At 29.7% G+C, this 20,716-nt stretch overlaps 1 protein-coding gene and 1 long non-coding RNA gene across 4 annotated transcripts; one reads left to right on the top strand and one right to left on the bottom strand.

Moving 5' to 3' along the window:
- The first annotated feature begins 3,069 nt into the window (after positions 1-3,069).
- Positions 3,070-10,727, top strand: LOC107031394 (protein argonaute 10). 3 transcript variants are annotated; one of them, XM_015232741.2, is made up of 22 exons: positions 3,070-3,225; positions 4,185-4,799; positions 5,228-5,436; positions 5,984-6,133; positions 6,217-6,350; positions 6,493-6,602; positions 6,742-6,848; positions 6,965-7,103; positions 7,192-7,308; positions 7,510-7,617; positions 7,707-7,778; positions 8,076-8,198; positions 8,312-8,471; positions 8,560-8,681; positions 8,775-8,912; positions 8,997-9,139; positions 9,234-9,296; positions 9,443-9,506; positions 9,594-9,729; positions 9,809-9,882; positions 9,968-10,094; positions 10,317-10,727. In XM_015232741.2, exons 2-22 carry the CDS (start codon positions 4,329-4,331, stop codon positions 10,496-10,498), a joined length of 2,949 nt encoding a protein of 982 aa, XP_015088227.1. In that variant the 5' UTR covers positions 3,070-3,225; positions 4,185-4,328; the 3' UTR covers positions 10,499-10,727. The 3 variants fall into 3 exon arrangements, with proteins under 3 accessions (XP_015088227.1, XP_027767581.1, XP_015088228.1); XM_027911780.1 differs by lacking the exon at positions 3,070-3,225 and adding an exon at positions 3,281-3,594; XM_015232742.2 differs by lacking the exon at positions 3,070-3,225 and adding an exon at positions 3,619-4,087.
- A 4,225-nt stretch (positions 10,728-14,952) lies between these two features.
- LOC107030664 lies at positions 14,953-16,038 on the bottom strand. The gene is made up of 2 exons (XR_001458118.2): positions 15,794-16,038; positions 14,953-15,234 (listed from the first exon to the last, which is right to left on the bottom strand). It is a non-coding gene; the product is annotated as an uncharacterized LOC107030664 (long non-coding RNA).
- Between the last annotated feature and the right edge of the window lie 4,678 nt (positions 16,039-20,716).

Below are 20,716 nucleotides of genomic sequence, written 5' to 3'. Positions count from 1 at the left end.
GTTTGATTTCATATTATAATTTCATCGTTATTGTGATTTGGATGAATTTTTTCATTAATTATTAATTTAGGTGGGCTTGTTTGATGGTTCGTTAAATCTTAAATAAAAAGAAATGAAGATTAAGTCACGACAAAAAATTAGTAAATTATAAATAGTTGATTAGTGATTACTGTATAATTTATCTGATCTATTGTTAGTATTATACATGAGCCAAAAATTTGTTGAAAATAATAATTTTACCTTCACAAAATAAGAGTAAATCTATCTATATACCTCGTGACTCTGTATTATTATTCTTATAATTATAGTTGGATTGATAAGAATATATATAAAAAAAACTAGAATTTATAAATTGTGCGCATTTTTCACGATTATAAGAAAAAGTACAGTTTGATATCAAATTTTGTTTACAACTTATGACAAAATACAATTTTAATTTCAAATTAGTCTTCAACCAAATCAATAATTTCAATATGCAAACTCAAATTTTTTATATTAATTATTTAGTATTTAAAATTTAGTCGCAAGCCGTAGACCTTAAAATGGCCACTATTCATATCTGTGCCATAGAAAATTTACCCTTTCCTTTTTTTTAAAAAAAAAAAGTCCAAAATTTAGAATCAATTCTTTTTTTAATCCAAAGTGAATAAGTTTAATTTTTTTTTTATCATATCATAGTAACCTTTGTCGTATTGTTTTTTAAATTATATAATATAGTATTCAAAATATATTAGTTTAATTAATTCAGATTAATGAATATTAAATAGGCCTTATGAAATTTTAATAGTCCTTAGTTATTTAATTAGTTAAATTTGTGTTATCGAAATCATAATTTTTAATATGGTGATCACATTTTTTTCATTGCATCGCATATTTTATAATGTTAGTTTACTTATTCATTTAATTATTTGATATTCAACTTTTAACGGAATTCAAACTCAAAAAACATGATTAAAGAGTCTCGTCACATTTATTGTGCACATACTGAAATTATTCTTTTGCACTAGATCCACTTGAGTGCCTTTTTTCAGCCTTTTAAATTTGGTTCGTAATAAATATCATTTTAATAATTTAAGATAATATTAATTTTTTTTTCAAATATATTTTTGTTATAGTAAATTAACTTACAGCTTTCTTGATACAAATATTTCTATGCTTAAAAATCACAAACTGTGAGTTCAAATTATCAAAAATAATAATAATAAAAAAAAAATTGGAATCTCCAAGAGAGGGCTTAGGCGTAAAAAAGAAAAAAAAGGGGATAATTTAGTGCCACTAATTATTTTTTCTTGATAGACATGCGGTATGCATATTTTGATAAATATTGAATTATGAAATTAAATTTTTTGTTTCTTTAATTTTTATATTATTTAATATGTATTTGGAAATTTATAAGTATTCCATACAATATTCATAAAAATATATATGTATATTAAATTTAAATAAAAATTATATTATTAATTTAAACTGAACTTAAAAAATCAAATAATATTGAAATTTAGTATGAAAGAGTATTCTTTTAAACATCTTTTAAATCAAATATGCAAGATGGAGTGTCTAGGATTAATTTTTGATAAAATCAAAATTATCAACTCGACATTTTCAAAATTGAGTCATGAACAATCATTAACTTTGATTAAAATTTTGTATTTATAATAAGAAATCTATTTAATTAGGAGTCGATTGACATGATTAAAAATAATGATATAATATATATAAAAATTATTCTCTGTGTCTTAATTTATACTCTATTTAGTATTATGTTATGTATAACTAATAAATGACAAATTATAATATTTGCAATGCAAGAATTTTTAAATGAATGCACTAGTATGATTAAGAACACTCCCCCCTTATTTTTCACATTTTTGTGATGGATATTCTGTAAGAAACAAATATTTTTTTAGAAATAATGCAATCATATTAATAATAATATAATAAATATAAAAAATAATCTCAAACATAATGAGTACCACCATTGTCAAAATCAATATTATAAGGTTCCTTTTCAAAAATTTAGAAAATTTATAATTTTCAAATACATTCATAACGGACAAGATAAGTATTTCTTTCTTAAATCTATTAACTAATAATCCAATGCTTTTACAAAATATGAAACTAAATAAGAATTATATAGTAGCCTGTTTTAGCCAACCTTTTAAAAATGAGTTTATTTTGAAAAATATATTTTTACAAATATACTTTAAAAAACACTTTGGTTAAAATAAAAGTAGTTTGTATTTAATCAATAAATTTTAAAAACACTTATAAATAGTAAGTAAAATAAAGTAACAAGTCTTTGGTCAAATTTTTAAATATACTACTCCCTTCGTTTCACAAAGAATGACCTGATTTGATACGTAATTTAAGATTATAAATTTTTTTTTTGAATAAATGTGTTCCTAAATTAAAGTTTGGTCAAATATACATAATTGTCCTTTGATCTTGTGACCTTAAACATGCCATGAAGAAAACTGGAATTAAAATGTTATCCAAAAAAAGAAAAAAATCATTCTTTTTTTAAACAGACTAAAAAAGAAAAGAAAATCATTCTTTTTGAAACGGAAAGAGTACTTGTTATTTTTTTAATAATATAAAAATAGAAACATAATCAATATAATCTAATCACAATTAAGTAAAAACTACATTTCTTTTAATTTTGTAAAAGAACAACTTCCGCTACTCCACAAAAATACTTAATTATTACCAAAATCATAACCAAACACCTTATTATTATTTCTAGAAAATTAACACTTTCAAACTCTCGAAAACTTGATCGAACAAACTATTAATTCAATTATCCAAAATAACCCTCAAAAATTACTTGGAGAAATTAAAGAAAGAGTGATGAAGGAGCACTGAGGAGAGTGACACAGAAAAAGTGTGGCCTAGACACAGCAGCACTATAATTTGTTTGTGAAAAAAGCAAAAGTGTGGTTGTGTAGAAGCAGGTCCCTAACAAATGCTTTTACATGTGATAAAAGAAAAACACCACATACACCTACATTACTTTGCATGCTTCTATGTAAAAAAAAAAAAAAAAAAATCATCATCATTATTTTTTACTTTTTCCTCTCTGTTATATATATATATGTTTGAAAACTTCATAAAAATCCCATCTTTTTTCTCTCTCTCTGTTTTTAGTCTTTGCTCACATTATTACTAAAGTCTGTAATATTCTTGGAATCAACCAAAGACTTTGTCTTTCATGGTTTCATTCATTTGGTGATTGATTTTTCTAGACACCCTTTAAAGATTTCATTTTTATTGTTGTGTTGTGTTGTGTTGTGTTGTTGATTGTGAGTTTTGGGGTTTGGGGGGTGTAAATGAAATTTTGGGGTTTCAAAGTTTATTCCTTTTTCTTGTTTTTGAGTAATATTTTTTATTATTATATACTTACTTGGTTGCTTTTTTGATTGTTTCAAGGTGTTTTTATTCTCTATTCTTGAGCAGTCATATATGGTTTTTTACATTTACTAATGCTTGTAACATTATCATATAAGTCTTTCTTTGTCTCATTTTCTTTGGATTTATTGTTCATTCTTTCTTCTCTGTGGGTTTTCTAGTACAAAGTTTTTGGCTTTCTACAAATTGGTAAAAAAAAAAAAAAGATTATATTTTTTCACCTTGATTTATGGATATTGGGTTTCAAATAGAAACATCTTAACAGGGTTTTGGGTTCTGAGGAAAATTTTGATTTGTCTTTAACTCTGTGTTTTTTTCTTTACTGTTTCTTGAAAATTTGTTTTTGCTGATGTTCATGCAGAAGGAGAAATAGTTTTAAAAGATTTTTTTAGTACTCTTGTATGCTTGTTTTTCTGTGTATGCATTTATATTAAGGTGGTTACATATCTATTCATTCTTTATCTTTTGCAGTTTTATCATCATTTTTTACTATTTTTTTGATAGTCTAGTCTTCTGCAGTGACAAGACCTGTGACATTTTTAATTGCAAAATTTCATTTTTTTGATATAAAAGGTGTAATCTTTATTAATGTTTAGCTACTGTTGTGTAATGTTTTTGGTTTTATATGTTGAAGGAAATGTGATAATGTTTGGATATGCAAAATCAAGAAAATTTCCATTATGTGTGTGAAAGTTGAAAGCTTTTTTCATCACTTAGCTTCCTGCCAAATTCATTATGTAGCTGACATGTGTTACCCTTTCTGTTTTTGGTGTTTTCAGTACAATAATCTTCAAATCTTGAGGCAATTTGGAGTGTTGAGAACTATATTGGACTGTGCCATCTAGTGAAAGACATCATTACTTTTGAACAGTTTTCTTCTTGTGCTTATCAAGAAAAGCAAATAAAGATAAAATAGCATCATCATGCCTATAAGGCAGATGAAAGAAAGTTCAGAACAACACATTGTGATCAAACCCCATTTGCAAAACACCATGAATCCAGTTCAGAAAAACCCCAAGACTACTCAAAATGGCAAAGGGCCACCAAATCAAGAACCCCAAAACAACAAAATCCATAACCAGACTTCACCCCCTTCAAGAAATAGAGGTAGAAGAAGAGGAAGAGGAGGCAAAAAGTCAGATCAAGGTGAGACCTTTATGAGGCCTAGTTCAAGGCCTTGTACAGCAGCTAGCAAGCCAGTTATAGCAGCTTCTGTTGAAGCAACAAATGTGTCAGGAGTTGAGAGTAATGGAACTAGCTCAGGGTTTCCTTCTTCAAGTAAGTCTTTGTGTTTTGCCCCAAGACCAGGTTATGGGCAACTTGGGACAAAATGCATTGTAAAAGCAAACCATTTTTTGGCTGATTTACCAGACAAAGAGTTGAATCAGTATGATGTAAGTTGCTACCCTCTCTATTTTAATTTATCTGTCTGGTTTTGACTTGACACGAGGTTGTTGTGGTCTTAAATGTACTAAAATGTTTGTTAATTTTGTGATTTTAGAATTAAAGATTGTTTTTTTGAAACGGACTAAAAAGAAAAACTAAGACAAATAATTGTTGAAATAGATTGCATTTTTGATGGTTTCTTTGAGCCATCTTTGAAGAACTATAGTAAATTTTTGTGTATTACTTTTTGGGGCCCTTAATCTGACATCCCCTTTGAAGTTTTTTTACCCTTGTTATTTCACTTGTTTTTACTTAGCTTTTTTCACATAGCATTAATGAGACTCTGAATTATGGTCAGAACTGTTGTGATAATTCTCTTTGTATTTTTTTGTATGTATTCCCCTTTAGAATACCAACTTTTTGCTGCTCTTTGCAGGTTACTGTAATCCCTGAAGTGTCATCAAGAACTGTAAACAGAGCTATCATGGCAGAGCTGGTGAAACTGTACAAAGAATCCCACCTAGGGATGAGATTACCAGCTTATGATGGCAGAAAGAGTCTTTACACTGCTGGTGAACTTCCTTTTAAGTGGAAGGAGTTTACCATTAAGCTTATTGATGAAGATGATGTGATCAATGGTCCAAAGTAAGACTTTATTGTTTTTGTCCTCATTCATTTTGGATTGTTTCATACTTCAATTCAGAATTTACCACTAGATAGCTTTAAATGTAGAAAATCTTTTTATTTCCTAAGCTTCTCAAGTCTTGTCAAAATATTACTAAGAATAAATAAATAAGAAGATATCATTATCTCAAGTTGTGCTGGAAACTAGTTTTGGAACTTTCTCAGTTGCGTTTGGACATGCGTTTTACTTGTAAAAAATTGAAGTTTTGTGTCTGAAAGTGAAAATTTGAAGATAAATTTTCAAAAACTGACCAATTTTCACGAACAAACAATGTTGTAACAATATTTTTAAAAAATCTACTCCCAACATCTATGGCATAACGGGGGCTTAAGAAAGATGTTCTTTGTTTTCTTGTGCAATCATTCAATATAATGTGCCTTAATCCCAAAGTAGTTGACGTCGGGCTATGCGATTATCTAAAACGGATTCATTTCCGGTTAGGCCTATTTCATTCCAATACTAAATAATTTGTCTTTGTTCTCTCTTGTGAATTGTAAAATGTTTTAGGAGAGAAAGAGAATATAAAGTGGTGATTAAGTTTGTTGCAAGAGCAAATCTACATCATCTGAGTGAATTTCTTGCTGGTAAGCGCGCTGACGGTCCAAAAGAAGCTCTTCAAATTCTGGACATTGTTTTGAGAGAGCTTTCGATCAAGAGGTAGACACTCCTTCAGTTTTTGGACCAGCATTTGATTTCTGTTAGTCTGAAATTTTTGTCTGATAATGCACATTTCTGTATAGGTATTGTCCTGTTGGAAGATCTTTCTTTTCACCTGATATACGGAAGCCTCAACCTCTTGGTGATGGTTTAGAAGCATGGTGTGGATTCTACCAGAGCATTAGACCGACCCAAATGGGCTTGTCGCTTAACATTGGTAATTTCTAAAGAATTATATGAATGTTGTTCATGTAGTTAATCATTCCTAACTGTTGTGAAATTTCTAAAGAATTATATGATTGTTGTTCATGTAGTTAATCATTCCTAACTGTATTGGATCTTTGGATCCTGAATAACAGATATGGCTTCAGCTGCATTTATTGAAGCTCTACCAGTGATAGAGTTTGTAGCTCAGCTTCTAGGAAAAGATGTGTCGTCAAGACCCTTATCTGACTCGGATCGTGTAAAGGTAGTACCATCTAACTGGACTTGAATGAAACCATTGTCGAGTTAATGCTGTTAAGCTTGCTGCATTGCTTTTTGAGGAAATCATTTGGCCACTTTACACTTAGATTAACCTTTTAATTTTGCCTTTAAATGTCACCTAGATTAAGAAGGCTCTTAGAGGAGTGAAAGTTGAAGTGACACACAGGGGCAATGTCCGGAGAAAGTATCGTGTTTCAGGACTAACAACTCAGCCCACGAGGGAACTAGTGTAAGCTTTTTGTCTTATGCCTTTGTATTTGATCCCTTTAACATTGTAATACAATAGATTCGTTCCGAGAATGATAAAACATAGGTTGACCTAATGCTTATTGTTTCTTTGCTCAGATTTCCTGTTGATGACAATTTAACCATGAAGTCGGTAGTTGAATACTTTCAAGAAATGTATGGCTTTACTATAAAGAATACGCATCTTCCATGCCTTCAAGTAGGGAACCAAAAGAAAGCCAACTATTTACCTATGGAGGTGAGAATATTACTTGATATGCGGTATAGCTTGAAGCCTTAATGTTTCTTTCCAGTAGTTCTGAACTTGAAATGTTATCGTTTTCTAGGCGTGTAAAATTGTTGAGGGACAACGATACACCAAAAGGTTGAGTGAGAAGCAAATTACTTCTCTTTTGAAGGTCACATGCCAAAGACCAAGAGATCGTGAGAACTCAATCTTGCAGGTATGCTCTTAGATTTGTACTTCATGATTTCTTTCTTAATTTTAATATATTTAGCTTGTCAATGATACCTCTACTGCTCGAACTAGTCTAAACCAGCTTATTGGCTTTTCAAATGTTACAGACCCTTTATGTTTAGAGTCTCCTTATTTTTGTTATGCTAATATGCTTTCGAATGGTTCTTGACTGTCTTGTAAAATATAGACTGTTCAACACAATGATTATAATGAAGACCCATATGCAAAGGAGTTTGGAATCAAAATCAGTGAAAAGCAAGCATCTGTGGAAGCCCGTGTGTTGCCTGCTCCTTGGGTAAAAACACTACACACAAGCTTTTATTCTTCAGTCTTGTTAACCTGAATGCTTTATCTTTGACATCTAGTTCTCTCATTTCTCCACAGCTAAAATATCACGAGACGGGGAAGGAGAAGGACTGTTTACCTCAAGTTGGGCAGTGGAATATGATGAACAAGGTCCTTTTTCCGCTTGTTTCTTTCTTTTGTTTTTACAAGAAGCATATCATCAGTTTACCTACTACTTCTATGTTGCACTATCTATGCATTAACATCATGAGTTCAATTTTGTTTTGCATGGTGGCAAAAAGAAAAAGATCCAATATCTCACTCTTTGTTTTGTAAATCATACTTTACTTTGTATTGCTTATTTTTCATATTATGGTAACAATCTTCTTCTCTCGGTTTTCTCATTTACTTTGTATTGCCTATTTTTGCTTTGCATTTTGCTAACATCTAAACTTGATGTGTGCACAGAAAATGATAAATGGGATGACAGTCAACCGTTGGGCATGCATCAACTTTTCACGAAGTGTCCAAGAGAGTGTTGCTCGTGGCTTTTGTAACGAACTGGCTCAGATGTGTCAAGTATCTGGAATGGTAGTTGTTTTGCAACCTCTTTCTCTTTTTTCCTTGTCCATTTCTCTTTCAGATCGATGTTTGTTAAAGACACGAAGACGATTGACCTTTGCTCCTGTGCGTTATGCTGACAGGAGTTCAATCCGGAACCAATAATTCCAATATACATGGCCAGGCCAGATCAAGTAGAGAAAGCCTTGAAGCATGTATATCATTCATGCGTAAACAAGCTAAAAGGAAAAGAACTTGAGCTTCTGTTGGTCATTCTACCAGATAACAATGGGTCCCTCTATGGTATGGTGAATATAACTTTCTTCTGTTGAATTGAGATAGCTTTGAAGATTGCCGCCTTCTCAAACATTCTTACGCCATTATCTTGTAGGTGACATAAAGCGGATATGTGAGACTGATCTCGGTTTAATAACCCAATGCTGTCTGACAAAGCATGTATTCAAGATCAGCAAACAATATTTGGCAAATGTATCCTTGAAGATCAACGTCAAGGTGTGTCTGAGTTAGCTTCCTACTTATAACATGCATTAAATCCTTTTATTTCTAAATTTGCATTCTTACAAATACTTTCTGCTGTGGTAGCAGATGGGTGGTCGAAATACCGTCCTGTTGGATGCTATTAGCTGTAGAATACCATTAGTAAGTGATATACCTACCATCATATTCGGAGCAGATGTGACCCACCCTGAAAACGGAGAAGATTCTAGCCCTTCAATTGCAGCTGTAAGTTCCTTATTTGAGGCCATGCTTCTTAATCTCCTCTTTTCTGGTGTAGCAGGAACCTTCAATTTCCTAATCTGACTGCAGGTAGTAGCTTCTCAAGATTGGCCTGAGGTGACAAAATACGCCGGTCTTGTTTGCGCTCAAGCTCATAGACAAGAACTTATACAAGATTTGTACAAGACATGGCATGATCCTGCACGTGGAACAGTTAGTGGTGGCATGATAAGGTATTCTTTCTATGAGTTGTGTTTTTAATTTTCAATGTATTTATTCGTTTGATGAAAGATCGCTTACGCTGGTGTTACTGTATCTATTTTGCAGGGATCTTCTTATATCCTTCAGAAAGGCCACAGGCCAAAAGCCACAAAGGATTATCTTTTATCGGCAAGTCCCTTACTCTAAGTGCTTTGATAGATGACCCTACAGTGACTAACATAAACATTTATTGATTTGTGCATTTTGAGACGTGCATTGTAATTAGTGACTTCTATTGTCGATTTCCCAGTCTTATAAGAGCATTTTGGGTGCAGGGATGGAGTGAGTGAAGGTCAATTTTACCAAGTACTGCTTTTCGAGTTAGATGCGATTAGGAAGGTCGGTGCTAATCCTGTCAATGCCTCTTCCTCTGGTTTCTACTTCACCATATATGATTTTAATCTGACGAAAAGTTCTTTCGTGCAGGCTTGTGCATCTTTAGAACCAAATTACCAACCGCCAGTAACTTTTATCGTGGTACAGAAACGACATCACACCCGACTATTTGCAAATAATCACAAGGACAGGAGCAGCATTGATAGGAGTGGAAACATATTGCCTGGTAAACTATCCTTCGTCTTAGACACACTTTAGCGATATGGTCAAGCATCATGAATGCTTACCATCCTTTTCTTCTTCAGGTACTGTGGTTGATACAAAAATCTGTCATCCAACAGAATTCGACTTCTACCTTTGTAGCCACGCTGGCATTCAGGTATATAACCGAAACAACCTTGTTCCTCTGTTGGAATCATTTATCTACAAATGCTAAAAGCATTGACTTTTGTTCATCTTGGCAGGGTACGAGCCGGCCTGCACATTACCATGTTCTGTGGGATGAAAACAATTTCACAGCAGACGGAATCCAGTCCTTGACCAACAATCTCTGCTATACATATGCAAGGTGCACGCGTTCTGTCTCTGTGGGTAAGTGAAAAATGTAGATATAAAGTTGGGCTATAGATAATATAAACCTCAAGAAAATGATGATCTTCAAGTAAAGTTTTTGCATTTTTCGTGTATAACTAAGCTCTCGTATGACCATACGTTTTGAAGTTGAAACATGAAAATTTGAGTTGTTGAACCAAATATTGTCATTGTATGTTTCAAAGTTTTAAACTTGAAGCTAAAAAGATTGGTTCTTTGCAGTTCCTCCTGCATATTATGCACATTTAGCTGCATTTCGAGCCAGATTCTACATGGAACCAGACATGCCTGAGAATAATTCAGGCAGCCCTCATCAAGGCAGCAGCAAGGCTATACGAGAGACGGGTGTTAGGCCATTGCCCGCGCTTAAAGAAAATGTGAAGAGAGTGATGTTTTATTGTTAGGAAGAAGAGATAACAAGTGAGTAGCAAATGTAACAAATAGTAAGTAGGGGGTTCAGTTCAGACCACATGCATCTTTGTTTGTAAATGTATGTTGATCATCCTAGGTTAATTTTCATGTTGGTTTTAATGATGTAAAGCGGCTTTATTTTCAATTAATGGTAATTAGTTTTAGCATTATAGCCAGGTTAATCCAATGTTCATCAAATCCAAGTAGAAATAACTCTTCCTACTACTGTCTTTTTTTCTTATATTACGTCTCTTCTTTGATTTAAGATAGTAGTAACTCGATTTTTTTTTGGTTAAAATTAAGATTAAATTTATTATAGGCGGTCTTTTAACTATTAAAATCAAATCAAACTAATCATCAAATGATTGGCTTGATAATTTTTTTTTAAAAAAACAAATTGTCAAACATTATTTGGCTGTGTATTAGCTGTTGATATATACATAGGTTCGCGATGTATAGCCACTAGAAATCAAGCCATTGGCATTGGACTTGTAAATTGAATTTGTCGATTATGTTATTGCCATGGTCCTACTATGATGAATAAATACTTTTGTATTTAAAAGTATGAATTCACGATAATTGTACTGTCTTCAAATGCTAGGTCTGCCTCTTGCTTAATTATCGATTATGAGAGGAAAAGTATAACACATTTCGATATGTAGAGGAAAAAAATCTTGTTATTTTTTGAAAGGTAATTCAGTTAATACTATATTTTAAAAAAAAAATCCAGTATAGTTTCCCTAGGATGGAATAGTTGCACTTCAAATCCCTCAATGCATCCTATAAGATTTGGGCCCAAGGATAGTATATGAGAGAAAATTTTGGGCCATATAAAATAAATTGATGATATTTGAATTCAACTACAAGAATCACGGTTCAAGCGATGATCTTTCTTTGTACAAATATCGAGTGAAAGTAAGTATTTTTTTCACATAATGTTAAAGAGAAATCAAATCATGCTTTCCGATTTAAGCTTTATACACACTATAACAAAAACAATCTTTAGCGGCAATAAGTATACATGTTAAGAAAGAGTGATATTATCTTTATTAGCATTAGTTAATTGTCATTGGATCCAGTGTCGCTATAGGTTTCAGGGAAATGGAAATTTCAAATAGTGCTAACGCCGCTAAATATATTTTTTTAGTGGCAATTAAGCTACTGCTAAATGCCGCTAAATACACATTTTTAATGGGAATTAAGCTATTGTCGTGAAATTAATTGTCGATACAAATCATTTTTGATGTAGTGACACATGAGTCTAATTGCATTATCACGAAAGTTTCCTTAATTACCAAATTTTTGAACTTTTTGTTGCTCTCGTGTATATTTCTTGGTTGTGTGATACACTGCTAATAATACATGGATGTATCCGAGGGGAGAGATGTATCCGAGGAAGGAGGATGTATCTGAGGGAGATACGGATATATTCGAGAAGAGATATGGATGTATGACGTATGTGAGAGGGAATTTTTGGAATTTTTCAAGTGATAGAAATTTTTATAAATTATGATATCTTAAGTGTATTTATATAATTTTTCATTACCTTTACAAGATTAAAAATAATCAAGTATTGGTTAATTAATTCTCCCTCTATGTCATATTAATTATCCACATCATTATAAATCTAAAATCTTTTCATTTGAACCTATATTGAAAACAACAAGTAAATAGTAGAAGCATTTTTTTGATAAATAATTAAAAAATGTCGTGAATATACCATGATGCAAAATCTAATAGAACTACCCGCGGTTCTTGTTGCGATCCTTTCGTGTGTTCGATACGAATAAAAATATTTTCTTGCTAATTAATTAAATTTATCGAAACTTATTCTCTATAAAATAAGTTTCTTATAAATAAGAAAAATATTTTTTCTATCTATAAGAAAAACAAGATTCATACTTGGCGAGTGTGTCATTTCATCCAACACACCTCATTGAGTGATTTTGAAAATCTCATATAAAAAAAAAACTTAGTTGAGTAATTTATTTATACACATTAATGTTAAATTATTTTGATACATATTCTCCATAGTTTATTGACCTTTTAAAATATTTACTCTACGAATTAAAATTACTTACATTTTCCTAGAAAACACTTCCAAAAAAGTAATTTTCCACCCTAAACTCCATGTAAACTCAACAATAAGCAAATATAACACTCAACATCTTAGAATAAAAATTATATATCTTACTCATCCTACACTTATATCTTGTAACAAATATTCTTATTATGGTTCTTTAATATTCCCCCTTTTTTTCAGCCTCAACTATATCAACATTTTCTTCATTAAATCTCTTGGAGAATTGAAATTCCTAGCTGGATATCACTTCATGGGACCATTAACCATTTGTAGAATACAACAAATTTCTACAAGTAAACTGATATTTTCCTCTTATTTCCATGAAAAGTAAATAAATAACAAAACATCATGAGTCATTTTGAACAAAATATTGCAAAGAATCAATTAACTTTTATATGCATATCTTTTTTTAATACTAAGTATAAGAAAAGTCTCAAGATTCTTGCACCATATATGAACCTTCCTAACTAGAAAAACAAGACAAAATTAAAAGTCATGTTCAACTGAAATTTGCATATGCATATGTATACAAAGCAGTTTCATATCAACATCATATTAGAATTTTTTTTTAAAAAAAAAATTAAAATCGTGGGTTGTATATATTCTGTGGTTTCACATGCATCATCTGTTTTTTAATGGAAAAAGATGTATTCCAAGCTGTCTACTATGATTCCACATAAAGAAGATCTTGAAGGAAATGTATAGATCATCTTGTGTAGCAAAATTGGAATGTGTTTTTCATTATTTTTTGAGTTAATGGTAAAAAAACACCTAAATTATCAGCATTAATTTACGAGTTTCATATCTTAACTATTCATTATTTTCTGTATCTATCTAATTTATCTCTCTCTCTTTTGTATTTAAACACATCTCGATGCTGAGTTGGTCAAATATATGTTTCCAATCGAGTGTATAGGTCAACTTAGCATAGATATGTGCTTTTGTACAACAAGAGTATAGATATATTGTACAAATATGAAACTCGTGAAAAAATGATTAAGTATAGGTAATAAAACAATGGCTCGTTGAGGTATGAAACTTGTAAAAATATGAAAATTAATTTAGATGTGCTTTATATCATCAACTCTTTTTTTTTTCATACATATTTTCATATTTCTCCATCTAACCAAACAGAGAATAACCTAGCTAGCTAGTTAGCTAATTAATCTTTGTTTTGAAAATCCCAGACACAATATTTAAACTATAGTTTATGATGTATGTAGGGATGTAGGTTGGGTGGGGGTAGGGGATTTGTTAGTTTCACAAAAAACAATAACTATGCATCAATTCTAAACAAGTTATGATTGAGCGTTTGAACTTTGAAGCTTCACATATGACTCCATCTAGACTCATCCAATCAAATATTATATCAATGAAACTAAAATTAACAATAATTAAATTGACTAATTTAACACGAATAGTTGGTCAATTTTGACAAACTTCATATTGAACACGTTGTTGATCGATTCTTCTTTCTTTTAGAGCTACGAATCTAAAATTAAGCTTAAATCGACATGTCTAAAATTAGATTTGAGATTTGAATTTGATTAGACTTCGTTCTAAATTCAAACCTCAAATTTAAAATTAAGTTTTGTTAGACATAGTTCAATTTTAAACTTTAGATTTATATTTACGTATCTGAAGTTAATTTCGGAACGGTTAAATTATTGTCATAAAAATGTGGGGCAATGGTTCTTTATTGATAAATTGCAGAGGACAATAGAATCTTTACGTAAGACAAAGTCTGTTTGTTTCATTTTTGTACTCACTCAGATCCACATCCACTGGAGTTTTATGAAATAGTCCTTCCTTTTTTTGGTTTTTATTTATTATTATATTATATGATCTCACAATGTAGTAACATAAGACAAATACTTTGTAACAACACATGGGATGAAGTGAAATTTTGGAAAAAACAAATATATATTTCTGATCCACAATTATTATTATAGTTTCTATAATTGAAAAATAGTCGTTGTTCTACAAATATAAAATTGAAAAGCAGTCGATAAACATAATTTCTACCTCACATTACATGGGCGAATTAACAAAATTTCTCCTATATATCTATACTTTTATATTTTCTATATTAGAAAAAAAATCAGTGTATTTATAAGTAAATGAGTGCATTATTAATGTTTAATAGGAGTATATATATTTATTTTCCTATTTTTTTATTTTTTTTTGCTTCCTTCTAAGTTAAGGTGTCCATTGCACTTGGTCATTGTAATGGATTAGCATCATGTGGTCCTAATTAAAGAAATAATAAACCGTAAAGAGGATTACATGATCATTAAATGGCTTTTGTGTGATGTTATACCAAACTAATTGATCATAATTAAAGGTCTCTATGTCTCTTCCACATTATAAAGAATGTAAAATAAAATGATTTCATTTCATAGTTGAGAAAAATCATGAAGAGGAACTTTGGATGTTGTTTCTCTACTTAGGTCACGATTTCAAATCGTGAAAATAACTATTATCCACTAATATATATCAAGTCATGAATTTGAATCGTGAAAATAACTATTACCCACAAATACTTGCATTGACATAGGCGTGTTAGCTCTTTCTCCAAATCCTCATTTTCATAGGTTGTCTACGTGACACCCTTTAGCTATGCTAGCTTTAATCCATCTTCAGACCCTGCGTGAATACGAAATGAGAAAAACATAATGATGGATTCTTGACTTTAACATGTTTGAAGAACACTTATAATGTGTTTATGTTAATGATTACTAGAAGCAAAAAAAGAAAAGATCCATAATTTTCTTTACTTTACAACAATAGTGAATAAAGCAATGAACCAAACTTAGGTTAAAAAAAAAAGGGTCAACGACAGCCTCAGAAAATAAAATAAATGTAAACTTATCAAGATTTGGTTCATTTTCTGAGAAAATCTTGGTTTTATTGATAAGGCTCACTTCTCAAAGCATATTAACAAATCTTCAAACTAATCATAAGTTTGTTAAGACTCAAAAATCAAAAAATACAAAAACACAATTAGAAGATAGAAAAAAAAATTACATCAATTGGTGGACATCAAATTAGCATGTATATAAAAAAGCCCTATTCTAGATCTTATTTTGTGAAATTATACTGAATATACTGTTACTGAAAAAATAAATATAGAAATAAAAAAATCCGATTCAAATGAAATTCATAAAATACAATCTAAGAAAGTAGAGAGAGTACATAACATTACCCTTAAATTAAATTTCTTTCTTTCTCGACGAAGTAGGGTTAAGATTATTTTTCGTAGTACGAACTAACAGGTGAAGCAACCACATGATCTGATCTTGCCTTAATATAAATTTATAGGTAAGTTTAGATCATGCTGGCAGCTTCAACTGATAGTAGTCTACGCTATCAATATGACAAAACCCTAATATTGTTGAAGAAGAAGAAGAAGAAGAGACCTAAGTTTATATGACTTTCTCAACAAAGAGGGTTAGGGGTATAAATAGGGGTGTGAGGAAGAAAAATAAAAGGGAATAATCACTTTAATTTTATTTTTTTGGGTGGGGGATATGTAGTAAAGATAAAAGAGAAATTAATAAATATTGGTGAAGGAAATTAAAAGGGTGTCCAAAAAATAAATGATATTTTGTCCATTCATTTTTACTTGTTTATAGTTAACTTAACATACAGTTTTTAATAATGAAAATTTTACTATAATTTCTAGAAAAGCAAAAGTTATTAGTAATTCCAACACGAGTTAGTAAAAAGTTTGTACTATAAAACATGATTTTTTTAACTCATTCCACTCGCTGAACAATGTACGATGAAAAAAATTCTTAGTTAAATGATAAGAAACTTCTATTTTTTTCCATATAAAAACGTATTATTTTTTCTTTACTCGTCGATTCAGAAATTAAAAGATCGTCGAAAATAAAAATAGTGATTTTATTAGTAATGTATGTCATAGTAATGAGTCATCTAAATATTTAATAACAAAGACAAAAAATTATATAAAATAATAAAATTATTTTAAAATTTTTTAAATTAAATTATATTTTATTATATAGTGAACGTGTAAAAGTAGACGGAGAAAATTTATATAAAATAGGAGCAACAATATATTTATATGTTGATGTAAAGGGTGGTCCCAAAGCCAAGTGATACAAATTGAATATTGTCACGCCAAGACTAGCCACCATGCAGATTGCAGATAGGTTAGTGTGAGTTTCTATATTTTGTAAGAGCATTTATTAACTTTAGGGTTGGAACGTGGGGGACCCTTTCATCCTCATCGCGAAAATCACATGCGCGTTTGATTCTTTTTTCTTAACGAGTTAAAGTTATTTTTTTTCTTTCTTAAATGTATGGTGGTAAGAATCAAATTTAATACTTTTTATTTACGTTTGATTGAGTATGACCTTTTTATTTGATGAAAATTGAAATATTTAAGATAAACATACTATTATTTACTTAATTATTTTTATAACTATAGCTTTCATTTTCTGTTTAATTCAAATTATGTTTAGAATAGTGTGTGTATATATATATATATATATATATATATATAAAATATATTTCACTTACAAATATAGTTCAAATCGAATGAAATATATACACACTATAACAAAAATGACCATTCGCGGCATCTAATTCTTAATTGCCGCTAAATATGTATTTTTAGGGGCAATTGTCACTCTTTGTATATGTTCCTAAAGTCTTTAGCGGAATTGGTTCTAATGGCACTTAACTAATGCCGGTAAAGACTTTAGCACTCTTTGTTAGTGTCAATATTTAATGTCGCTAAAAGTAATTTTTATTGTAATAGCAATATGTCTGTCATTTCAAAGGACGGAGCTAAATGACCGAAAGGCGATTGAATTGAATCTCTCTTTAATCATAAGATTATCATATGAAATTTTAATTGAGTCTACGCTAAAATTTTTATATTTTATAGTGTGATTTTCCAATCGAGTATTATATTTCGAGGTTAGATCTAACTCTCTTCATTATTACTTTTTGTTGGAATAAAATTTGCACAATTGAATAATAACTTAATCGGAAAAATAATAATTACTTCATTATATTTTGGGAATTTTTTTTTAAATCAGAATTACTAACTCAACTAATAACTTCCATCTCCCCACCCAATATTTCACAATATTTTCTCCTTATAAACACGTATGTGGATGAACGGTTTGTGCACTAACTAAAACACAACTACATTAATTAAAAACGTCATAGCAAAAATCAACTTAGCGAATACGCATCAGATATTTACATTAAATCATATCAATTTATTATTAATTAAATAGTCTTATATAAGATATTATATATATTATACTGTAATTAATTATAGTTAAACGGTTTTTATAAATAAAGTTTATATATCATACAATTATTGACTTATAACAAATAGCTGCTATAAATAAGTTAATATTTCTGTTGGAATCGGTCCATATGAAAAAAATTATTGAAGGAGCGTTTCTAAAAAATGAATTCTGCAATATACGAATTTGAATTTAATCGAATCCTGATAAATATCGGAGTTTATATGGCACTTCCCTCCAGAATTGCCATTTGTTGGATACTTAATTCTCATGATATATAGAGATATAGATCGATACACATTGGTGACAGCTGGTTTAATTTATGACTTTTTCTAATTAATAAAAATACATATGACTTTGATGCAGACAATTAAGAAAATGACTTGTGTTACTAATTAAACTGTAAAAGTAGAAAAAGAACCTTTAATTCTTCCTATAGAAAATAACTAAGAAATAAAATATATAATAAAAGTGGATCTTCCTAAACAATTGATCTTTTAATTAATTGTTCTTTAACGTTATTTTTGTTCTTTGTATAGAACCTAGCTAGAAAAAAATAGTATAAAGCCTAGCGATAAAAAAGAATTAATATAAAGCTAGCTCGATTTGAAAATTATTATGAAGATATATGCCCAAAAGCCACCATGGCCACTCACTAAAATCAGAATTTAACTTATATATACAAAAAGTATAGAAATTTTTTAAAATTATGATATTAATTTAATCATTTATTAATTAAAGTTTGAGATTTACCTATAATTATTCTATTGGGTGGTCGATTATATAAATATTACTGCATGAATCTTACACTCTTTAATTATTGCGATGAAAAAATAATTAAGAGAGAGATATTGTAGGATTATTCCTCTTTAAAAACACTTTCAAGATTTATGTGTTGATGATGCTAAAAGCTTCTGGATGGAAAATATTATTTTTTCAACAAAATAAATCTTTTTATTTATTTTTTCTTTTCTCTTTCACATTTTTTTCTATAGTTTTTTGTTTTTTAAAAAAATCCTGGAACATATTCCAATGGTTTTTATGTTCCCCAGTATCTAATTTTAGTATGTCTAAAATCCAATAACATGTAGACACTCGAGAAATTAAAGGAGGTTAATTAATTTAATGTGTCAATTAAACAGTTTGATTCAATGATTAATTGATTATATCCTATGATTCCCTAGAGGATATATGTGTACATGCATTATTGGTTTAACCAATATTTGAAATTAAACTATGAATTTTTGGTGGATTCGAAGGGAGCAATTAGATGTTTAACGGTTAAAAGATACTTCTAATATAATATGATATTGTTTGTATAATTTTTTCCCAAAAAACTTATACTATTAAGAATATCCAAACTTTATAAATAGCTTATTTATCTTATCAGCTACTAATGTGGGACTAATTGTGTGTCACCTACGTCAATCAAATATATATGTCCATTCTTTTTTTGCTTATGCGTCCGTAAAACTATGGGTAATTAAGGTAACAAATTGAGCCATAAAAGGGTAAAAACCCTATGTCGTGTGTCAGTCTTTTCATCACTTTGATGTATCCATACTGATATCGTTGAATTGTTAGCTTTGATACTAAAATATACTTTTTAACATGATATGATATTGTTCGCTTTGAATCGGGTTCATATAATTTTCTCAAAAAAACTCACATCATTAAGAATAGTAAATATTTGCCAATTAACTTACTTGTAATTTTTTTCAATCATGAATGTGGGACTTAGTTCACAAAACCCAACATTAGTTATGCTTAGGAATCCAACACTAATTAAAGGCTCTAATAAAACATAATTAGGACTTTCGAATAGAATTCGTGCATCTTATAAATAATAAAGATACTATAATATATAAAAAAGATTTGGGAATTTAACACCAAGGGGTCACAATAAAGAGAGAATATAAATGACTTAACATGATTGGACTCTATGAAATCCAATAATTTTGATATGATAAATAAAAAAACATGTAAAAGAACATAAAGAAGGCAAAAGGCAAAAAAAAAAAAAAATTAAAATCCATGTGAATCACTTTTTATTTTAGATTCACCATTAATCTTTTTAAAATTATATTTGAAACCCAAAATTATAAAGAGAATATGGCCAGGAGGGGCCGAAGATTGATAGATATAGTGACTTAGATTATATGAAGTATCATCAGATTATAGTTTCGTCTAATCAAAGTGTTGACACCCAATTTTGGCCTAACATTTTAAAAATTCGTGATTTTGAAGCTTTATTTATTTAATAGCAAATTTTGGTCCGATGATTTTAAAATTCATACATTTTGAGTCAAATACAAAAAAAAAAAAAATCAACCTTTCCCACATTGTCTCTCAAACAATTTTCAATTTTGCAATAGTCCCACATCGGTATTTCATCCTTTTTGAGGATTTTTGGGTTCCTATATAAGCCCACTTCATTCACTATTTTTAGGAGGATTTGGAAGGAAAAAACAAAAGAATATTCATAAAATTTTGAGAATTCTTGGTTCCCATAGTTCAAAAATTTTAAAGTGTTTTTGTGGTTTTTCGAGTTGAGGAGGTGGAGTCGTCTTCTTCAAACTCGTAGTTCCAGTTCGCCGCCCAGAACCAGGTAAATTTTTTTTCTTAGCCTTGTTTTATTTAATTCCTAGCTCTTTTATGTTTTCTGTTTATTATATGTAGATTGTTTTGTTTTTTTTTTAGTTTAATGTAGTTCTAAAAGTCAATTAATATTTGTGTTTATTGTAGTTTTAATATTAGCATTATTTTACGATTTGATGTTTATTTATTTATTATTATTATTATTTTAAAATTGTTAGTCAACTATTTGCTATCTTAACTTT

Source organism: Solanum pennellii, chromosome 9 (genome assembly GCF_001406875.1).
Source record: "Solanum pennellii chromosome 9, SPENNV200".
NCBI classification, from domain to species: domain Eukaryota; kingdom Viridiplantae; phylum Streptophyta; class Magnoliopsida; order Solanales; family Solanaceae; genus Solanum; species Solanum pennellii.
This window is presented reverse-complemented; position numbering and strand designations above follow the sequence as displayed.

What these genes read in the sequence shown, in the direction of transcription:
- LOC107031394 (XM_015232741.2), top strand. Translation starts at nt 4,329, where the DNA reads ATGCCTATAAGGCAGATGAAAGAAAGTTCAGAACAACACATTGTGATC. An exon ending in CTAGCCCTTCAATTGCAGCT is followed by an intron (nt 8,913 to 8,996) that starts GTAAGTTCCTTA and finishes ATCTGACTGCAG; the next exon opens with GTAGTAGCTTCTCAAGATTG. An exon ending in GAGTGGAAACATATTGCCTG is followed by an intron (nt 9,730 to 9,808) that starts GTAAACTATCCT and finishes TTTCTTCTTCAG; the next exon opens with GTACTGTGGTTGATACAAAA.